Genomic DNA, 21,154 nt, shown 5'->3' on the forward strand with positions numbered 1-21,154 from the left:
GCTGTGGAGCCCTTTTGCCTGGGGCATCAGGTGACCCAAGGCCAACCATGGCACCAGTGAACAAGATGTACACCTGGACTTACACCTACAGACTACTTCTCTCATCACCAATCAGATTACAGTTCACTTACTTAGGTTTATCTATTGTACACATGAACGTTTTTTTTCCTGAACTCCATACCCTCATCTACTGTTCAAACTGTCCTGTGCTTTTGCATACCCTTTGTTGTTGTTATTCAAATTGCACAGTGGTCATTTACTTAGCTCATCTGAAATTTGAACCAGTGCTCCACTCTAAAAACAATATAAAATATGTAAATAATAAATAAACACCAGCTGGAATTACCAAACTCTTTCTGTCTAAATAGCTGATGTTCTACTTGAGGGTATATATGTGTGTGCGTGTGTGTATAATAAATCTATTACACAGATCAACAGAAGGAGTATATCAAAAAAAAAAAGACTGCAACCCCCTGCATTAAACATATCAAATTTAAGAATGCACAGCAGTGGGGAAAAACAGAAAACCTTCTCAGTGCTCATCAATCCCAGATGTATAACTAATCGATACACTAATTAAGTGATTAACAAAACAGAAATTTGATCAAACTTGGGGAAAAACACAAATGCACCCCCACACACACACACACACACACACACACACATATATATATATATATATATATATATATATATATATATATATATATACATTTTTTTATGTAATTATGCGTGTTTGTGTGTGTGTATTATATATGTATTACATATATATATATATATATATATATATATATATATAAAACCTCCAAAATGAAAACTTGTGCACGTTAAACATAACGTGCATGCACGGAAATAGACCAACAAAACACCAAAATGTATTCCAGCACTGCACTATCGACAAAATAAACAGGTCAGAAGGAGCATAAATATTTTATTAGCTCGCAGACAGTAAAATACACTCCAAACCGGTTTCACCCTTTAGGCGTCATCAGTGGATTACACAGTGTTTTCATCACTCCATTAAATATGTCTCCCTTAAAGAGACATATCCCAATTTATCAAAAAACACCATGTATACAAATATATATTACTAGAGCAGAAAAACAACATAACAATAAATACATATATACATATATTCATACCCAAATATTATTTTTTATTATTATTTTTTATTACTACACATAAACCTCACTATTAAAGAAACTCATTTAACCCGGGTTTATATAAAGCCCCTAAATTCAAAATCCACATTCTTTCCTTTTTATCTAATATTAAATGTTTCTCAGTTTCCCCCATATTGATGTTTCCTAATGCATCAATCCCTATAAATATAAAATTTGCCATAGTATGATCAATTTTATGTTTATATAGGGCACTTCGAACCCTTTGACATTTAATGTCACTTATATGTAGTGCCATTCTACTTTTAAAAGATCTTGATGTTTGGCCCACATAAAAGGCCGCACATTGACATACTGCCATATATACAATCCTTTCAGTCCTACAAGTTATCAAATGTTGTATATCAAAAACTTTAGAAGTATTAATAGATGTAAATGATTTTGTTTTAGGAACAACTTTACAATATATGTACATCTACCACAAGGATTGCAACCTTTACTTGCAATCAATTTTGTTTTGTTATATCTCATCTTTTTATACCATGAAAGTGATTCACCAATATTTCTACCCCTCCTATACCCAAATTTACAGTATTCATCAAGATAAACACCAAAAAACTGATCTTGTTTTAAAATATGCCAAAAATTATTGATTATACCTCGAAATTTAAACGTATTAGTTCCAAAAGTGGTAATAAACCTTAAAGGAACAATCCTTTCTGTATTCCCATCATTATATTCATATCTAGGCCCCAAATCTTTTCATGTTGGATACCTCCAATACTTCCCGATCTATAACTTTTCCATTATATCCTCTTTGTTTAAATCTATTTCCTATATTGTTTATCTCTTCTTTAAATTCAACTTCATTACTACATATACGTCTAAGTCTTCGGAACTGATTTTTCGGTATATTCAATATAACATGTTTTGGGTGGCAACTATCTGCCCTCAATATTGAATTTTTAGTGAATGGTTTTCTATAAAGACAAGTACTTAAAGTAATATCATTGTTTTTAACAACATGTACATCTAAAAAATCAATAGCTATTTCTTCTCTATCAACAAAGACTATATCAAACACATTGAAGTTTAGATGATCCACAAAAATGTCCCATTCATTTGGAGAGCCAGACCATATAGCCCAGCAATCGTCGAGATATCGACGCCACATTATCAATTTAGATTTAAAAGGGACATCCTCATTGTAAATCAGACTACATTCCAAGTACCCCATAAAGAGATCTGCATATATTGGTGCGAATTTTGTACCCATTGCAGTTCCATTCACCTATAGATAACATTCACATCCAAAAAGGAACACATTATTTAATAACACAATTTTAATCAAATCTAACAATAAAGAACAGTGTTCAACAGAATACTGTCCAAATTGTAACAACCAGTATTCAATTGCTTCTATACCCCCATGATGTGGGATACTAGTGTACAGTGATTGTACATCAAGTGTACAAATATAACAATCTTCAGATAACCATATATCATCCATCAATTGTAGAAACTCATTTGTATCTTTAATTCTGGATCTAATAAGATCTAGTAGTGGTTTCAACTGTAATTCTAGATATCCTGAAATTGGCACTGTAAGGGATCCTATTCCCGATACTATAGGTCTACCTGGTGGAGGAAAAATATTTTTATGTATTTTCGGTAGAATATATAGTAGTTGGGTTTTTGGATTATCCACTGTTAACTCTTTTAATAAAGTTTCATTAATGAGACCTCTAGAGTTATACTCTTTTAGTCTCTCATCAATTTTATGTTTTAGGTCAATAGTTGGGTCCGATAAGTTTTAAATAAAACTTATTATCACCCAACTGTTTATTAACCTCCTTAGTGTATCCATCAACATCCCACACTACTAATGCTCCACCTTTGTCAGCCTTAAGTATTACTAAATCTTTATTCTCCATTAAGCCTTTTAAAGCAGCCCTTTCCTTATATGTCAAATTATAACCATGATGTTTGAAGATGTTATTCTGATTTCTATGTAGTTCACTTAATACACTTTCTTCAAATAACCTCACTCTTGGATGGTAGGGTGGTACAAAATTACTTTTTTTGAATTTAAACTCAGGGTTAACAGAAAAATCACCTTTATTGTGAAAAAAATACTTTAAGTTCAAATTTCTACAAAAATTGTTGACATCCATACACATATGTGTATCGGGAATAGCGTGACACGTCAGCAGAGAGAAGATAGGCATTTTCAACATTTCTGACATGCCGAGCCCAAAAGGTTCGCCATCACTGAGCTAACCCTAACTCCACCCTTGCTTCTAGTCTAACCCTACATATTACCTTAGAAAAAGCCCTTTCCATTACACCAGTACTACACAAGACACTCAGACACACATTGCATATGGCAGCACACATGCACAACACTAAATATTTCCCCTACCCTAGCCCTTACTCTAACCTTAACACACACAGACACACATATGCAGTGAAACCTAATGCTGAAATGTTCAGTTTTGGCATTAAAAACCCAGATTCACATTTACCTTACCCAAACACATTCAATATTCTTCCTTTAAACATCTGTAGCACTTGAGGAATAGCATTTTCAATTAATTCTCCAATAATTTTGTTCTGCTGATGAAGTTATGTTTCAACAGAGTGAAATGCACTTATATATGGCAGCCATTTAAACTTCTTTGACTTATAAGTACAAGCTCCAGAAAAGCAAGCCTGAATGACCAAAAAATGTGGATTTACATAAACAAAGTCCGAGATTGCCGTTTCTCTAAATATTCCCATTTCTTCAAGGGATGGCAATCTCAGACATGATATACATAAGTTTGGAGGTGTGCATCAGGGTTTTTTTCCCTGAAAAAAAAATTAAAGACGAACAATGTTGTACAATATTTGTTGTTCTCCTGCACTTTTGGGTTTGTTTTTTTTTATTCTGGGGCTTGCACTTACAAGCCATTGAATTACTATATATATTTCTTATCCCACCCAAATGACCACACACTTATCATCCAACTGCTTTTTGTTCCCTCAAGCAGTAATTGCAATGCAGAAGCCCTCCATTTCATGACACTGTATTTCCTATTAATGGTCTATTCACTATTCTTCACCCCTTATAAAATTATGCACATAGAAACATCAATTTAAACTGCAGATGTAGGTTGTCACACAGATCAGTCGGATTCCCCTGACTTGTCTTCCCAATATTAGTCTCCCTACCCTTGCAACCATGGAATTGTCTAGGCAATTAAAAATCAACTCTGAACTAAAAGACAGAAGAACTACATATCAAGTGCTCACCAGCCATTTTCCCTCTATCAGGCCCCTTAGAAACCAAACTTAATCAAACCACATTTATCAGTCATGTAGATGGGACTTGCTCCTCAAAGTATCATGTTATTCTTTTAGATTTCTTGACATAATTAATAAACAGAAAAGTATCCACAATTACAAATGCATTACTTACTACAAGCAAATCATGTGACTGATACATTTCTTCTACAAACAAACAAGCACTACTGCCTAAAATATTAACATGTTCAAGTTATCAGGAGTACTGTGTTCTTTAAATAAATCCAAACACAATGTTACTTTACTATATGAAATTTATGTTCTGTGTATTTACAGGCTAACATTATACAGAAATTATATCACCTGCCATTTTGACTGAGATTTATGTCAAAAGTATTCCCAAAATGCATTGACTGTCTGAACCTAACAAAGTGCTGAACAAATCTTATTTAACTATTTCCCTTGTGTACATTACAATCTGAGCTTTTAAGAAAATTCTTCCCTTCTAAATGCACTTCTTTGCATGGGTGATAAGGTTGCAGTTCATGTCTTAGGCCATAATGTTATCTCCTGGGACATTTAAAATTCACAGCTGTATAGTTTAACAATTAGGTATCCAGTGCCTAAAACATTAAGTTCAGAAATGGGCGGTAGCCTGGACTTGTGAAATTGCACAGCAACTTGTAAATCAGTTTTCACCCCCCCCTAAAAAAATACCTTTCCTCACCTCAATTACTAAAGGCTTCTGAATAGTATGCCGAACAAAAATCCTAAAATGGCAGGCATAACCAACACCCACTCATCCACCCAGGCATTCTGAAAACAAAAAATCATATAACAAAATATAGAACCAAAAACTAACAAGATATGCTAAGGTTTTTTATTTAAATTATAGTTCATCTCATTGCAACAAATAAAAGTGTGTTTGTCATGCCTGGCTACACCCTTAAAAAGAAACTACTCTATATGTTTTACATGTTCTTTAATTGATAACTGTAACTAATATGACCCACAGTAAAGCAGAAGTATGCATTTAATGTCCGTAATATTTTGAAAACGTAGTTATTCAAAATGAACAAGACAGAAAATAGATGAAGAATATTATATTAAAGTAGCTGTGTGGGAGATAGGGATAATACCCTGACTAAGACCAAGAGGAATCAACTTCAAATAGTTGGTCAGGCTAGGCAGTAGAACAGACAGGTTATGAAGAGTAGAATGAAGCGAATATTAACTCATCCATCATGGGAGAAGGAAATGGTGAATTTAATCAGTTTATTCCGATAAAACATCAGTAGAAACATGTGTAGGAAAGAGTACAGTGCCCCCCAGTGAGACAGGTGCACAAATAAGCCACCAACATACCTCTCAACTGTCCATGCTTTTGCAGAAAGTTCTGGTTTTCCTCATATCTTTGGTGTGTTCCTCAAAAAAATGTGTTTTTCTGGAAAACTGCAGAGGACTGCATTCACTAAAGAAATGTGGGCTTCAGACTTCATATCCTTCAAAAAATGCATGCAAATACAGAATGTTTTATTGTAGCAACTTCCCAATTATATGTAAATAATATTTACGATCTGTCCATTTTGGGTCTTTGCCCCCCCACCCCATTATTTTTTGGCACTGTGTCTGATTTTCGAGCTAAGAGGTTGAGAGGTATGCCCAGCAGGGATGGGTATATCTCCTTAACAAAAACATCTTCATTGTCAACAAGCGAGCAGAGGCACAAACCAATGTCCAAGGCTGCCTTGATGTCAGTGCCTCTTCTGAACTCATCGTTCTCTTCTGAGGATCTCCAGTATGGTGGAGGTGGAGCACAAAGTCAAATAAAGCATATATAGATATAGTATACATAGGGGCAGCCACGGTGGTGCAGTGGTTAGCGTTGTTGCCTCACAAAAAGAGGTTCTCCGGTTTGATCCTCGGCTGGGGTGCCTTCTGTGCAGAGTCTGCATGTCCTCCCTGTGGTTGCGAGGGTTTCCTCTGGGTGCTCCGGTTTCCTCCCACATCCCAAAGACATGCTGTAGGTGAATTGGACACTCTAAATTGACCCTAGGTATGAGTGTGTGCATGTGTGTGCCTTCTGTGGAAGGTTGGGCGCCGGGCTGGCAACTCGACATCGTAAAACTCTACTGCCAATCATGAGCGGATAGGTGATCTGCTGTGGCGACCCCTAACCGGGAAAAGCCGAAAGAAGAAGAAGATATAGTATGCATAGATATAGCATATATAGATATAGTATATTTAAGGTCCAAACACATTACTAAAGAATGTTTTTGAAAACATGGCTGCCATTCCATCATAATTTAAATAAAATGAATCATGCATAGCTGTCATTTATTATGAAGAGTAAACACAATGAAACAAAAAGAGTCTGATTTCATATTTCTCTTACAGTGACATCCTGATATGGCAACCGTAGTGTAGCTCCCACTGGCTGAGGCCTGTTTGTTATTTCCAGTATGGTTTTCAGCAGAACATCGAGAAGACTTTCCACAATCATGTCTACCTCTTCTGATATAGAGGCCTCCTAAACAAAAGCAAATCTGGTTAATCGCATATATAATACCAAAACATATGCATTTTGTAAATTGCAGACTAATGAGTGATGAAACAAAAGTAAAACTGTTTCAGTCCAAGAAGTAAATGCTAACAGTTATAATGTTAAGGAACTCAAATAAATCAATCCAAATCCAACTTCCGATATAGGCATTTAACCATCTGTACTGCATGTTGTACGCTCATTTTGGTTTACAACACTGAAAATTCTTGCATTCAGTGTTATTAGAATCAGGAATTTAAGATACTCTGTTCATATTCTGCTTACTAAACAGAAGTTTCTGAAGTCTGAACCATATGTAGTCTGATGTTGGTCCTTTATCATAGTATGAGACGTGGTTCAACTTTCTTTTACCACAAACCAAAACATGGAGTCTGAAGTGCAGTTCATAAATGAATAGTTAAACCATCATAACAAAGTAGAAAATACTATTAATATCATAACGTTACCAAAACAACATAAGTAACCTGCACCTTGATGTTGTTTAGAGGGGCTGCTTTGCTTGTAACTGCCCTGTACTGCAACTACAGCATAAGTGTTATGAGCTACTTTTAATGCACATTCATCTATCCTGACACTTAGAAAAGATAGCATGAATCGTTGCTTTCTTTAATCTTCTAATCTCCATCTTCACACACACACACACACACACACACACACACACACACACACACACACACACACACACACACACACACACACACACACACACATATATGCATAATGTAGACTACAGCATATCTTTGCTGAGATGCCAAAATAGATTTGTGACTTTTTTTAAGACAGAACTGTAAGGGAGGGGGCTTTAAAAAAAGAGACAAATAAAAGCCAGAATGATCACTGCTTGCAACACAGTCATCTTCAAAAGTAAAATTTTGCACAGGATAGGTTTTTTTTTTTTTTTGCATTTTATTGAGGTGACACCCTCTCTTTAATTCAAACAGTTGCAGCCTTTGTCATTTGACAGTTTTTGAATTAGTGAGGCTTATAAATTCTGTGTATCGTTCCAGATTACATAAAGACTGCATTGCTTTAGTGCATCCCAGTTAACTGCTGGCCTGGGCCCGGACAGTTATATAGGTGCAAGACTACTGGGAAATTGCAACCACAATTTCCTTTCACAGTATCTGTAAATTGCATCTCATTGTCTGCATAAAATCCTTATTTTAATAGTTTAGTGCAGTAATTAAATTATGGTGAAAAATACAGACTCTAATTACATATGCATGTGTATCAAATGAAGAGTAATAACAGTTTAACAAAATGTTGCAGTATATGGTAAGGAGAACCCTAGTAAGCCTGTTTACAAAATGATTAAATAATTTATTCTAAGCTTGTTGTAAACATTATAACCTGTTACAAAAAATTATCTCCAAAGTCAAGAATTGGACTGAGAACTGAAGTAATTAGTTTACTAAAGGTCTACATAAACCTCTGTGACACACAGCATGTGGTCATGTAAAATTATTAAGAAACAATTTTAAAACATATTCATCAATCCTGTTAAATCCTCAGAGAAAGCCAAACAAGATATTACCTTAAGGAGCCATTTAAAGCAGAGAAGAATGCTATTGAAGCCAACAGGGTAATAAATTCCAAATATACTGGACCTTGGTAAACAGAAATATGTACCCCATACATTTTACTTCATACTCTCAGAACCACCAACACTCAGCTTCTAATGGAGATAACAAAGCAAAATCAACTCTGTAAGACAAGAAGTGTCCATCTCATGCACAGCAAAGCAAACCAGCACTTGGATCTTAAAGCTTATAAGAAGCTAAATCAGGAGCCCATACGAAAGGAATACATAAAGCTCTATTAAAAATCCACTGGATCATACAACTAAATGTGTGCACTTTATTTTACTGTCAAGGTAATGAATTGCTATTGATATGTATCCAAAAGTACTAACTCATGGAACCCAAAAATAAAACAACCAGGCTAAGATGAGGCACCAAGGAAAACCAAGTTTTATTAAGATAGAGCTTGTTTATCTGTACATTTCAGATTCTGATGAAGTCTGGGTGATTAAATTTTGTAAACACATGAAACCTCTCAACCACGTGTTTTTACTTGGAAAATCCTGGTGTACCACATCTTATCAGTTGTTGTTGTTGTGTCTTTCAGCTTTTCCTGGTTAGGGGTTACCACAGTGGAACTCTGGTCCGCTAATGATTGGCAGTTGATTTTTACGTACCAAGTTGCCAGCCCTGAGACACAACTTTCAATGAAGAAACGCCCATTCACGCATGTCTCCACGCAGAAGACACTCTAGCTGAGAGCCGAACCAAACAGCATCTTGCTGTGAGGCGACAACGCTACCGCAGCACCACCACCGTGTCTTATCAGTACAGTTTTATTTTTTGACTCCTGATGACTGACACCATGAACATTTGATGTTTTTTTCTTTTGTAACTTAATGGTGGAGTTCCATATCAGCTGCAACTGAAAATTCTTATTTCCTACTATTCTCTCTCTCTCTGGGTTTTAGTGCCTTCTAAAGCTCCCCAGTTCTCAGTTGCACTAAGTAACTGTACTATGAATACACTTTTACACTGATGCACACAAACACAGAGTGTTTTTCCTGGTGTTAGGTAGCTAACTGCTTAACAGAACTGATTAACAACTCTTTAAAGACCTCTGAGCTGCTTGGTCTATGAACAGTCTCACAGATCTTGCAAACACAGTGGACAAAAGCTACATTGTCACATCCTATGTATAAACTTGTCTAATTTCCAGCAGGAGGAAGTTAGAACTTCAGTGACAAACTTTATATACATTTCAAAGAAAAAAGTCACAAGTTCATACATTCTTTCATGTCAGTGAAAAATACACATATTCCAGAATAAATCATATACTTTTAGATTTATATGCTGCAGGTTTTACAAGGCTTAAATACAGCTTCGCAAATCTGTCATATCCTGCTCAGAAACCATTAGCATATTTATTCTATATTTATTCTCAAATGTTACAGAGACTACCACAAAGACAATGCATGGTGACAAAAGAGGAACAAGGAGTCTTAAAAAGTAACATGTAATGTCATGGCCTCAATCTGGAAGTTATTAATTTTTATTCTAATTACCAAACAGTCACTGGTAGTTAATTTCAAAATTGTCCAATGATGATTATACACTAGTTATTGTCTCCTAACAAAACGAAAAGCAGCTGGTTGCAGTCAGAATAACAGAGGCAGAAAGCTCTCCCCTGATAATATGATCATCAAAGGCCATTATAAACACATTGAACAATAACGAACTCAAAACTGAGCACAGATTAACCCCATACATCAGGGAAAATGGATTAGAATAATTAACTTATTATGGTTCACTTGATTCTATTTCTTGTGCTTTTGGCCTAAGCTATGGCTGTGTTTGAAATGTGTCCATTTTAATCAGTTCACCACATAAGCTAATAAATATAACTCTTTGGGAATGTATACACAAGTAAGAGGCAAACCGATTCAAAAGAGTAGGTGACATAACAGTCCGACTGAAGATACCCTGGCTTTCATCAGCAGCAGCACTGTCGCATGCAAAAGATACATCAAGCAGGACTATTGCAAAACAAAATTATTGATTTCTGGCCATACCCAGATCATTTATAGTCTTAGTGCATTGGTAAGTGCAAAATATAGAAAGATATGGTTCCATTAGATCAGTGACTTAAAGAAGATTCAAGTTGCATACAAACTACTTTCTTAAAATCTTTTTCTAAAAATGCTTAAAAAGACCTAGAGCAGTAAGTCCCAAGACAATTGTGGTCCAAAGGTTTCGTAGACATAAAAAAGGGTATAAGATGCTTTTCAGGCAGAGGGCAAAGAGAAAGGCTGCTTTTCTGTGCTGAATGACATGTTTCAGCATATTGTCTTCCCATCTGGGTTGCATACACGTTCTGAAAAATTCCATCAAATGGCAGAAAAACTCCTTCAGCCAGAAAGTCATTACACAGATGCATAAAGATGTTAAGTCACTGCAAAATATATCAATGGAACTTGGGTTTGCCTAGCTTGTGTACCTTTTTTCAAACCAAAATTTAAAGAAGTAGTGGCACATGCTATAAAAGGAATTCCTGCCGATCGTGCTCACTAGGTACTGACACGAAATGGTATGAGGTCTTGTATATAATCCATATTGCTTCATGCTCCCTTCGGTTCTTACAGCAAAAATTCCATTCAGGGGAAGAGTGCTTGTGTTAATGTTAAACTTACATAAGATGACCCTCATAAAAATGGTCAAAAGAAGTAAACGGCAACACATTTGTCAGATACCGTCAAAGTATATTCTAAGAAAGGCATGTCTACATATGCGTATGTATAAATATGTTTAAGATAACAAGAACAGTTTTCCTTCTTTATCAGTAATAAAAATAAAAAAATGTGAACATGTAATAAAATAAAAGCAAAGTTTTCTAATGGCAAAACACATTGTATTGTTTATTAAACATATCCAAAAATAGTCGTACTGAAAAGACAGTAGCTAATTTACTACTTAATATCACAAGAAATCTTCTGTGTATACGAAGCAAAAAATAAATAAATAAATAAAACTTATTAAGAAAGGAGCAGCTTTATTTACAATAAGGAAATATCTATAAAATCACATAAGATATCAGAAAAATCTCACTACAGAACAATGTTATGTATGCATTCTATTGTAAGCATAAAACATTGAATAGTAAAATCTAGAATATGCAAAAAAAAAAAAAAAAAAAAGTCAGTTCAGTGGCGCAAACAGGTGTCCTGACTGGGACCCCACTGACTTCAGCTCAGTTAGCAGACTTGAGGTCTGTAAAGCTGGCGGAGGAGGGTAACTAAGTTTAATTTGACATCTCATTTGTCCTGGAAAGTGAAGGCTGTAGTCCTTCACTGTAGATTGTAGAACACACCAGCAGTTCATCTATGAATTAGTTCCACAAAATTGAATTGCATGCTCTGTATGAGTACAGCAGTAGACATGGTTAACAAAAAATCCCAGGCAACAGTCAGAACGGTGTCAAAGTGAGCCACCTCGAACTTCCCTCTGCCTCCTCACTGAGCAATTATAGACTGGAATACCCCCCCCCCCTGCCACCCACCTTATCAGGGCCTTGCCTTTGATGTGGAAGATCAAGTAGGAGCTCATGGACACCACTGTGGGAAGAAAGAAACAAAACAAAACAAAAAAAAAGACAATAAAATATAAAAAGGCTCTGGGCATTCTTAGAAAGACTATAATTAAATCCAGTAACAGATTATAGCTCAAAACCTATGCCAGATTCCATTTTAGTTTCCAAGAAACTTCAGAGGAAAGCTGGCAAACAGAAGCCAACAGTAGAGAGTGATGCTGACAATTATAAAATAGGGAGAAATTAGTAATAAATTAAACATTATTGCAAATAGTTTCCAGTAAATCTCTGCACACTCAATTTCAAATACTGAATTCTTGAATTCTTTACTGAGCTAATTGCATGAAGTAATGATACCCAAATAGTTAAGCTCTCCTCAGTTATTTATTATTTTGGTAAGAATACCTGCACGCAATTTTAGTATAAGCATATTTACACACACTTGCACTACCTTGTTTTAAGGGAGGGGTCAATGTGACATTAAATCACAAAGTTCAGGCATAGTTCTAAGCAGTATCATATCTGCTCTCCACAAGGAGTAGACATAATAAAGAATTTTCCAGAAAAGCAGCAGTACGATCATAGGTTATATGTGTGTGTGTGTGTGTGTGTGTGTGTGTGTGTGTGTGTGTGTGTGTGTGTGTGAGTTTTATTTTTTTTTGAGACTACAGCACAACAAAATGTTCTTTTCTCACATGTTATTAAAAAGGTATACACAAAGTAAGATAAGGCATTAGCTGCAATTCCCAGCAGAAATGAAGGTGTGTTTTCTTCAAGAATACAGCTAAACGGCTTAACCCATGCTGGACTATTTGCCTATTGTCTAATATGGATGATGGGAGTGAGTAGTGTCTGGCTTCTGATCCTGGAATAAGTAGAGGCACATACAGAACAAAGAGGAGGTGGGACAGCTGCGGCTGGATCCTACCTGACACACAGTGGGAGAAAAGACTTCAAATGGCTAAGAAAGCGGCTCTTGTACAAAACTGCTTTGAATATGAAGGTGATTCCTTTGTGCTAACTAAATGAAATATAAGTTTAATGATAAACCAAAGGGTTGACAATAATCTAAAATTGAACATCGTGTGTTATGTCAAGTTAAGCTACGCTGTACTACTGAACATGATGGAATTGTAAGTCATCATAGTACACATTTTATGGAACTTGTACACTTACTGCAACTCTTAGCCTAACTGTCCTTCTGAACTGCAATGAGTAAGGGGTTCAGTTACTGCAGTAGCAAGAACAAGGGTAATTATATGAAGATGTCCCCAGATTCAGAATCCTATATCAAAGCCTCTAACCTAAAAACAATATTAAATTGGATAGATCCCAAATATTCTTTGGCTTGGAAACCCTACATATAAGTATTATCCTAAATGAAATTAAACTAATAAAAAATTACAATTAAGCAAATTAAGTAACAAACTTTGGTATGTACTTTGCATTAATATACAGTACAATACTATTAACTGTACTAACATAGATTACTTAAATCATATCTATAAGTCCTTTAGAAGTTTTGTAAATAACAATATTGACATTAAAATATGGATCCAGCTTTTATTCCCCTTTAAAGCTACAAAAAACTCTTTCAATAATATTAGTCTAGATACACTCAGCTATTGGGAAAGGAAAATGTTTACATGCTGGTTTCACTGCACAAAGAATTTAGTTACCATAGATACACAAATTCTGATCAATGAATATGATCTACCATCATCAGACTGGCTAGTTCTCAATAGCCTGCTTCCATTCACTCAAGATTTGTGCAGAACAATACAGAGTTCTTCCTTTAACTCTCCACTTAAATGCATAACTCTTATGAATGAAATACTACATGGTGAATTTAAATGGAAAAATTTAATTTCAAACATTTATAAAATTATTATTACTTGTAAGATTACTCCTAATCAGAGGTTGTGGGATTTTTTTAATAAAGACTGCACATTGTCCCTAACTTCTACAAATAAATCAAATATTTTACATTCTCTTAAATTAACCTCTAACTTACAAATGTGGGAAGTTTTCTCCTGGAAATTTTTGTATAGAGGTTTTTACACGCCTAGTAAGATTGCTAAATTTAACTCCTCGGAGCAGGTGATGTGTTGGAGATGCTCTTTACAATGCAAGGCCGATTGGTCTCACATTTTTATGATTGTTCACATATTAAGAAATTTTGGAATGATATTGAAAATTTTCTCCAAGCCATCTTTAATGATTCCTTTATATTATCAAAACCGTTAATTTTTCTGAATGTAAATGAATCTATTGTATTGAATAATAAAAATAAGTATCTTCTTTGGACAATCCCAGCAGCAGCCAAAAAATGTATTACAAGAAGATGGAAGTCATCCTCCATTCCAACCTTACAAGATTTCAAGACCCTCTTGGTTGAAGTAGCATCGATGGAAATAAAAGTTAAAGAAGCAAGAATATATCCCAGAAAATGAACTAACAACCCCTGGACAAAAGTTTTATCCCTTATTCAGTCATTGAATTTAGATCTATCTCCATCAAATTAGTCACTTTGAAAGTATGAATGAATGAATATTGTACCCTTCTTTATATCTATAACATTTCATACAGTGCCTGAGGCCTTTGAAAAATATGTACATAGTTTTATCATAATTTGTTGTTTAAATGATTGTTACTGAAAAATCAATAAAAAATTTTGGAAATTAAGAAGGGGATCTAGTGACCAGTGACTGCGACTGATCAAGTTTCTTCTTTTGTGCATTTTTAAGGTATGTTAGATCAAGTTTCAACATAAAAGCATAGTCAGAGTCTTGGTGTAGATAAGGCCCCAAATGTCTATCAGAAATACTGGAAGGTGTGAATAATACGGCTTGGAAGAGGATGAGGTTGAGTTAGGGATTTCTGTTGCTAGACTTTACTAGAGTAGGGTGATGGAGTTACCGTTACGAACAGCTGAACTGAGGGGATGACCTGGGAATGACAGAAATGTTGTTTTAAGGGTAGTACATAAGGGCAAGTTTTTTTGTTTTCTAGAAGGTCAAGCTTCAGGATTATTTCAGATTGCACAATGAGTGAAAATGAAGGGTTAGTCTTTGCCTTAGAGATGACCTTCCAATATAGGAATGAGATTTGGCAAAGTAGCTGCCAAAGTGGAAGGATGCTGTCTGAGGGAGTAGTTATGTAAGGGAATCAGGTGTATTCCTAAAGCAAACCTTATCATAGCACTGGGTCTGCAAGTGATATGAGAAATCATGATATGAGCGTGTCACTTTTGTACATATGTCTTAGAGAGGCATCGTTTAGTACGAATTATGAGTGTTCCCACTGATAATAAAACTTATTAAATAAAAGTCTAATAATGTATGACCATTGCACATGCACAGACATAGCCACATCTGTGCTTTCTGATTCAGCATTACAGGCGTAAACAGTGTACAGCTATGTTCAGTTGGCAAGTACATTTTTTCACTGAATGAAACAAAAAACTGTATTATACTGAATATACATTATGACTGCAGTTAAATACTATTACAAAAAAGGCATTTAATAACTGGTTACTAAAGAACATTTTTTGCAAGAAACTAGCATCTGTCACTGATTTGCCATTAAAATAAAATTACTTACTGCTGAGCATAAGGCAGAGGTAGGTGTGTGTGTGTGTGTGTGTGTGTGTGTGTGTGTGTGTGTATATATATATATATATATATATATATATATATATATATATATATATATATATAAGCCCATATTCACACTTTACCTGACTCTACTTTCAAGCTACATTTGAATGCATTTGTCTGCAGTTTTGCAGTATAATAACTGGATTTTCCACAGGTCTTTCTTCTAACTCCACATAAACTCAACTGTCAAATGTTGACATTTAGAGACTATTGTTCATGTGAAAATATCTAGTATGCCTTTGACAGCTTCAGTAATCATAAAGGAAAGGAAGCAGAGATGCCAGTACAATGCAGGAATTTTACTTCCATCAATTCGTTACTCTGTACTTTCAAAGGTTTAGAAATCAGTTACATAACAAAGCCACCATATACAAGGCATACAAAAAGTAAAGTTTAATATAATGGAGCAGTTTAGAATGGCATGTGTGAAATTTTGAGAAAAGCTAATAATAAGGTCAAAATACCTACAAATATAGCTCTAGAATATTACTATTGAGAGGAATGAAATAATGTAGAATTTCTTCAAAAGCAGCCTTACTCTGTTGTGCATATTTCTGACCTATCTCTGAATTTCCAAATTATTTTTGAATATTGTCCTTTTCCTCTAAACAGCCATGCATATTATTAAATAACAAGTATATGATAAAGAGTGCCACATTAAGAGTTCACTCTAGTGCAACGAAAATACATTCACACTCTGACATTTGCACATTGCTATTGTCACATATATTGTAAGTGTCACATGTACTTTTATTTATTTTGCATTGCTTAACCAGGAAGTTGAAGTGGTCCAAGGATAATTTACAGTCATGCCCCATGCCAGAGAGGCCAGACAATACAACTAAACATACAAAAGAAACTATTTGCACAGACATTTGCATAGGCATTGGTGGTAACAGAGATGTAGAGAGAGCACAATATTGAATTTTCATTCCACAGTGTCATACATTCCCATGTTAAGGTAATCATCTTAAACAATGTTGAGTGTGGGACACCCTCTCAGCTAAAGCAGGATGGCACTCCTTAGAACACAAATGCCCCCCAGGCAAATGATCTTCACAACTATGTACCCTGGGCATATCTCACGAGTGGCCACAGTTAACAGCTTTTGCCCCAGATAACAGGTGCAACCTCTGGCAATAAAACAATAAAAATAATCACAATTTTATCTGGAAGATAGTGCAAAGGATTAAGACTCTGAGCAGCTACTGATCTGCTTCCAGTCATCAAGGGTGCAGAGTTTGATTCCCTCCACAAACATTTGCCTAGTGTGTGTCTCTGAGCAAGTAAAAATGAACCAGTGGTTCAAGGTCATCCTGCAAAAGGGAGCTTATGTTCAGTAGGTTTACCCAGTTAATAAATGAACACAAAAAAAGGCAAGGTGCATATTGGAGAAGGCAGTGGGGTACTTCTTACTAAGTAAAACATCCAGACCTAGGTAAGTAAGCTCACCACCCTGTAGAGATTTCACTATATACCCAACTGAACACACCAAATTGCTAGGAGTGGAAACAGACAATAAACTAAAATTTGACATTCACATATCCATGACCATAAAAAAAGTCCACAAAAAACTAGGAGCGTTATACAGAAATAAGCAACTTCTCACCAAAGCAGCAAAGTTTTCAGTAGAAAATTCCCACCTTATCTCCACCCTACTTTATGCCTCTCCAATATATACCAACCTAAGGCAATGCGATCTAAACAAGCTAGAGACCTGCTACAACAAAATCACCAAATTCGCCACAGGGGCATCCTACTGTTGTCACCACTGTCTCTCACTTGCTGAACTGGGCTGGCTTGAACTCCCTCACCTCCTTCAGTGGTATCAACTCTCACTTGCACACAAACTAGTAAACCATTCACTAAATGTCCCATCCCTCCAGAATCTACTCCAACCCTATCGCACCACCAGACCACTAAGATCCAGCAACAAAAATCACTTGCAGATCACTAAAGCCAATAACTCTACTGGTGAAGCACTATTCTCTTGCACCATAGCCAAATTATGGAACTCACTCCCACCCACAATTACCTCCGTACCATCATGCACCCACTTCAAAACTTTACGAAAAGTGCACCTAAAAACATGCTGACCATACCCTTGCAACTTCCACTCTAATATCACCCACCCCATCCAACCACTACCTTTCTTTCCACTCCACTAACTACCTTGATTATAGCAAGCTCAGATGCTCATAAGCCTAGTACTTATTATACAGCAGGAACTTCTTCTTGTAACATTTGTTAATGTCTGTTATGTACTTCACAGATAAAGATTCTAGTTGTCTACTGATGTACTATGTTCTTCATCTATGTTGTAAGTAACTGCTATGTAAATTGTTAATCGCTATGTAATCCAATGTAACTACTGTCTGTTTATTTTAACTGTGGAGCTTTTCTCCCTGGGCCTCCACTGAAAATGGACCTACATCAGTCGGACACTCCCGGTCGACAAATATAAATAAATAAATAATAATAAATAGATAATTGGATGTCTGGCCTGGTAGTTTTACTGTAAGAACCCAATAGCCAGTGAAAGCACTTCATGGACTGAGTGTTTGGGGAATATGTATTAATAATAAAATTATTTTCCAACTAAATGATACTTTGAAAGCATTATCTGCAGTACAAGCAACCTGGAATGGAACTTTTTAAAGACTGGTTACAGGGGAGAGTATTAAGAAACTAGCAATCAGATATCTTCCTAATGGAGATAACAATACCTTTATTTAATCCACGGGATGCACTTAAATAGGGTCATTGAGGAGCTCTGTTTTACTTGAAATGGGAGTTTGTTCCAGAGGAGTGGCAATCTCTGGGAGACATATCTGTCTTTCCAGCATGCCCTATTAATGTCGCAGGCTAGGTTAAGATCCCTAGATTGAATGAATCCCGTCTCATTTGACTTGCAGATGTACAGCATTTCCACTATGCAGGGTCTGAGACTGCTCTGTAGGCCAGGCACAAGCTGCATCTCAGCTAAGATACAGAGTACAGTAACAGGGCCTTCAGTCTGTTCATGTAGGTCATGCGTTGAAAGCCATGAATTTTCTTGGTGAGAAACCTCTAAGGCCTTTTCAGCTGCTGCAGGTATCTGATGAGGTACATACAGAAGGGAGCATTGTACTCCATTAGTGGTCTGATGAGGAATGAGTACAGGGGAGTTATAACATCCTTAGCTCTGGATGAGATGCCCTTACGTATGAGCTGTGCAACATAGCAGGCCTTCCTTACCACTAGACACACAGTTATCAAAGTTAAGGTTGCTATCAACCTGTGCTCCCAAATCTCTCATCACAGAGTTTGAGCTAAGGGGGGGGGGTACTGTTAATACTGCAATTTGCAAGGGCTTCCCCTTTGCTAAAAGGGATGATAACACTTTTTTGCATTTGGTTTAAGTACGTGGTTTGGCACCAAACACTTGTCTGTGTAAGTCCTTTTTCTAGTGTGTCAACATCACTGGTGGACTCAATGACTGCACCCAGTTTGCAGTCATCAGTGAACTTGGTAAGCCACAGGCCATCTTTTTTCACCTGGACTTCTGAGAAACAGATTCCAAACAGTAGGGAGCCCAACACAGATCCTTGTGGTACATCACTGGTAACTGGTCTGCTGATAGAGGTGGAATTGCCAACTTTGACTGTATGTGTTCTTTCAGTGAGCCAGTTGGCTACCTATTTAGTGACATATGGGTTAATTCCCAGATGGGTGAGTTTCTCAATGATGCCTGAGTGGAGGACTGTGTCAAAAGCCTTGGCTAAGTTAAGACAGACTGCATGTACCATTTTGCATTCATCTGGGGCATTAGTGACATTCTTGAAGAAGTCCACCAGGCTTAATAAGCATGATCTAGCCTTAATGAAGCCAAACTGGGTCAGGTCAAGAGTTTGAAGGTCACCTATGTCTTTGTTAAGGTCCATGGTGATTCTCTCCATGGCTTTGCAGATAAGTCTGGTTAGGCTTAAAGGTCTGTAGTTACCAGGGTTGGTTGATGGATCCCCTTTGTGTAAGGGCATTGCTGTTGCTGTTTTGCACTCTGCTGGGACAAAGCCAGTACACAGACTGTGGTGAAAGAGAGTGCCAAGTGGTTCTGCTAGGTCCTGTTTTAGAACATTTAGTAGGCAGCCTGGGATGTTATGCTTTCCCATACAGGTTGTGTTTTTGGACACGAAGAGTGTGGTTATGACCTGCTCTTTGGAGACACTAGGTAGAGGACTAGTGACAGATCCACTTTGTGGTATGTCTGGTGGGGGACAGGGGGGTGAAGTTTGAACCAAATCTGTCTGCTAGCAGGTTGGCAATGTCCACAGGGTCAGTATGAGTGGTACTGTCCACTACTAGTTTGGCAGAAAGCTGGGCCTTCCCTTTTAGATTTGTGATGTATCTAAAGAACCAAACTATTTTGGAATTATGATTACTTACATAGTGTTCAGGCTAATTGAGAACTCATTAGAAAACAGTATATCTCCCCTAACCATTCAAAATCTTACATTAAAAATAACTCAGAACTTCACACAGGATATAAAAACAAATATATCTTTGAATGTACATGTGTATCTATCTATCTGGGTCGACTTTAAATAACAGAATTACCATGTCGTTGCATTGCAAAATGTCAAGACCATGTTGCAGAAAACTTAATTCAGTGAACTCATGGAAAGACATATTTTTCCTAAGGGTAACTAACCACTTTGCCACCATGGGAAACGTTGCCCTTTTCTCAACTATAGTGCAATCTCGAAGTTGGTATATTTAGTTAAGGGAGGTATGAGCAGCACAGCCCCCACATGAGGTGTTGATGGCAAAGCCCCCCACTTTGGTTGGTTTAATTTACTTATGTTTGTATTTTTATTGTTGGTGGTAAAGTGGTTAGCTACCCTGAGGGAAAATACATCATTCCTGTAGTTCACTGAATTACGTTTTTGGCAATGTGGTCTGTACGTGGTCTCTACATTCTGCAATGCAGCAAAATGGTAATTCAATTAAATAACATAGATTTTATATATATATATATATATATATATATATATATATATATATATATATATATATATATATATATATATATATATATGGGTGTGGTGTGTGTGTACATATATATACATATATATATATATATATATATATATATATATATAGAGAGAGAGAGAGAGAAACGGAGAGAAAAACAGCTATAGATAGAAATATCCGACATTACCAAAAAGAAATGAGGAAAAACAGCCATATACAGCATTACTGAAAAACAATAGGGTACAAAATACCTCTAGTGGTGGCAAAAGAGAAAAACCAGCAATAGTAATACAAATGTTACCTACATATTCATACAAAAGTGGTCACAGAAACATTAATAAATGTCCATAATACTAATACATCAGAGAATCTGCAACTCAAAATATCATACTAAGAGTAGAAGTGAA

At 36.1% G+C, this 21,154-nt stretch overlaps 1 protein-coding gene across 2 annotated transcripts in view; it reads right to left on the reverse strand.

Annotated features, from left to right (window-relative positions):
* The window catches only part of DOCK4 (dedicator of cytokinesis 4), a 3,006,016-nt gene that overhangs the window by 756,569 nt on the left and 2,228,293 nt on the right, over positions 1 to 21,154 (reverse strand). For both annotated transcript variants that reach the window (XM_044088673.1, XM_044088674.1), the window contains exon 25: positions 6,802 to 6,936. In XM_044088673.1, the coding sequence (XP_043944608.1) occupies positions 6,802 to 6,936 (135 nt within the window). The remainder of the gene's footprint in view (positions 1 to 6,801; positions 6,937 to 21,154) is intronic.

Source organism: Protopterus annectens, chromosome 11.part0, assembly GCF_019279795.1.
Source record: "Protopterus annectens isolate FY-2018-M chromosome 11.part0, PAN1.0, whole genome shotgun sequence".
NCBI lineage: Eukaryota > Metazoa > Chordata > Ceratodontiformes > Protopteridae > Protopterus > Protopterus annectens.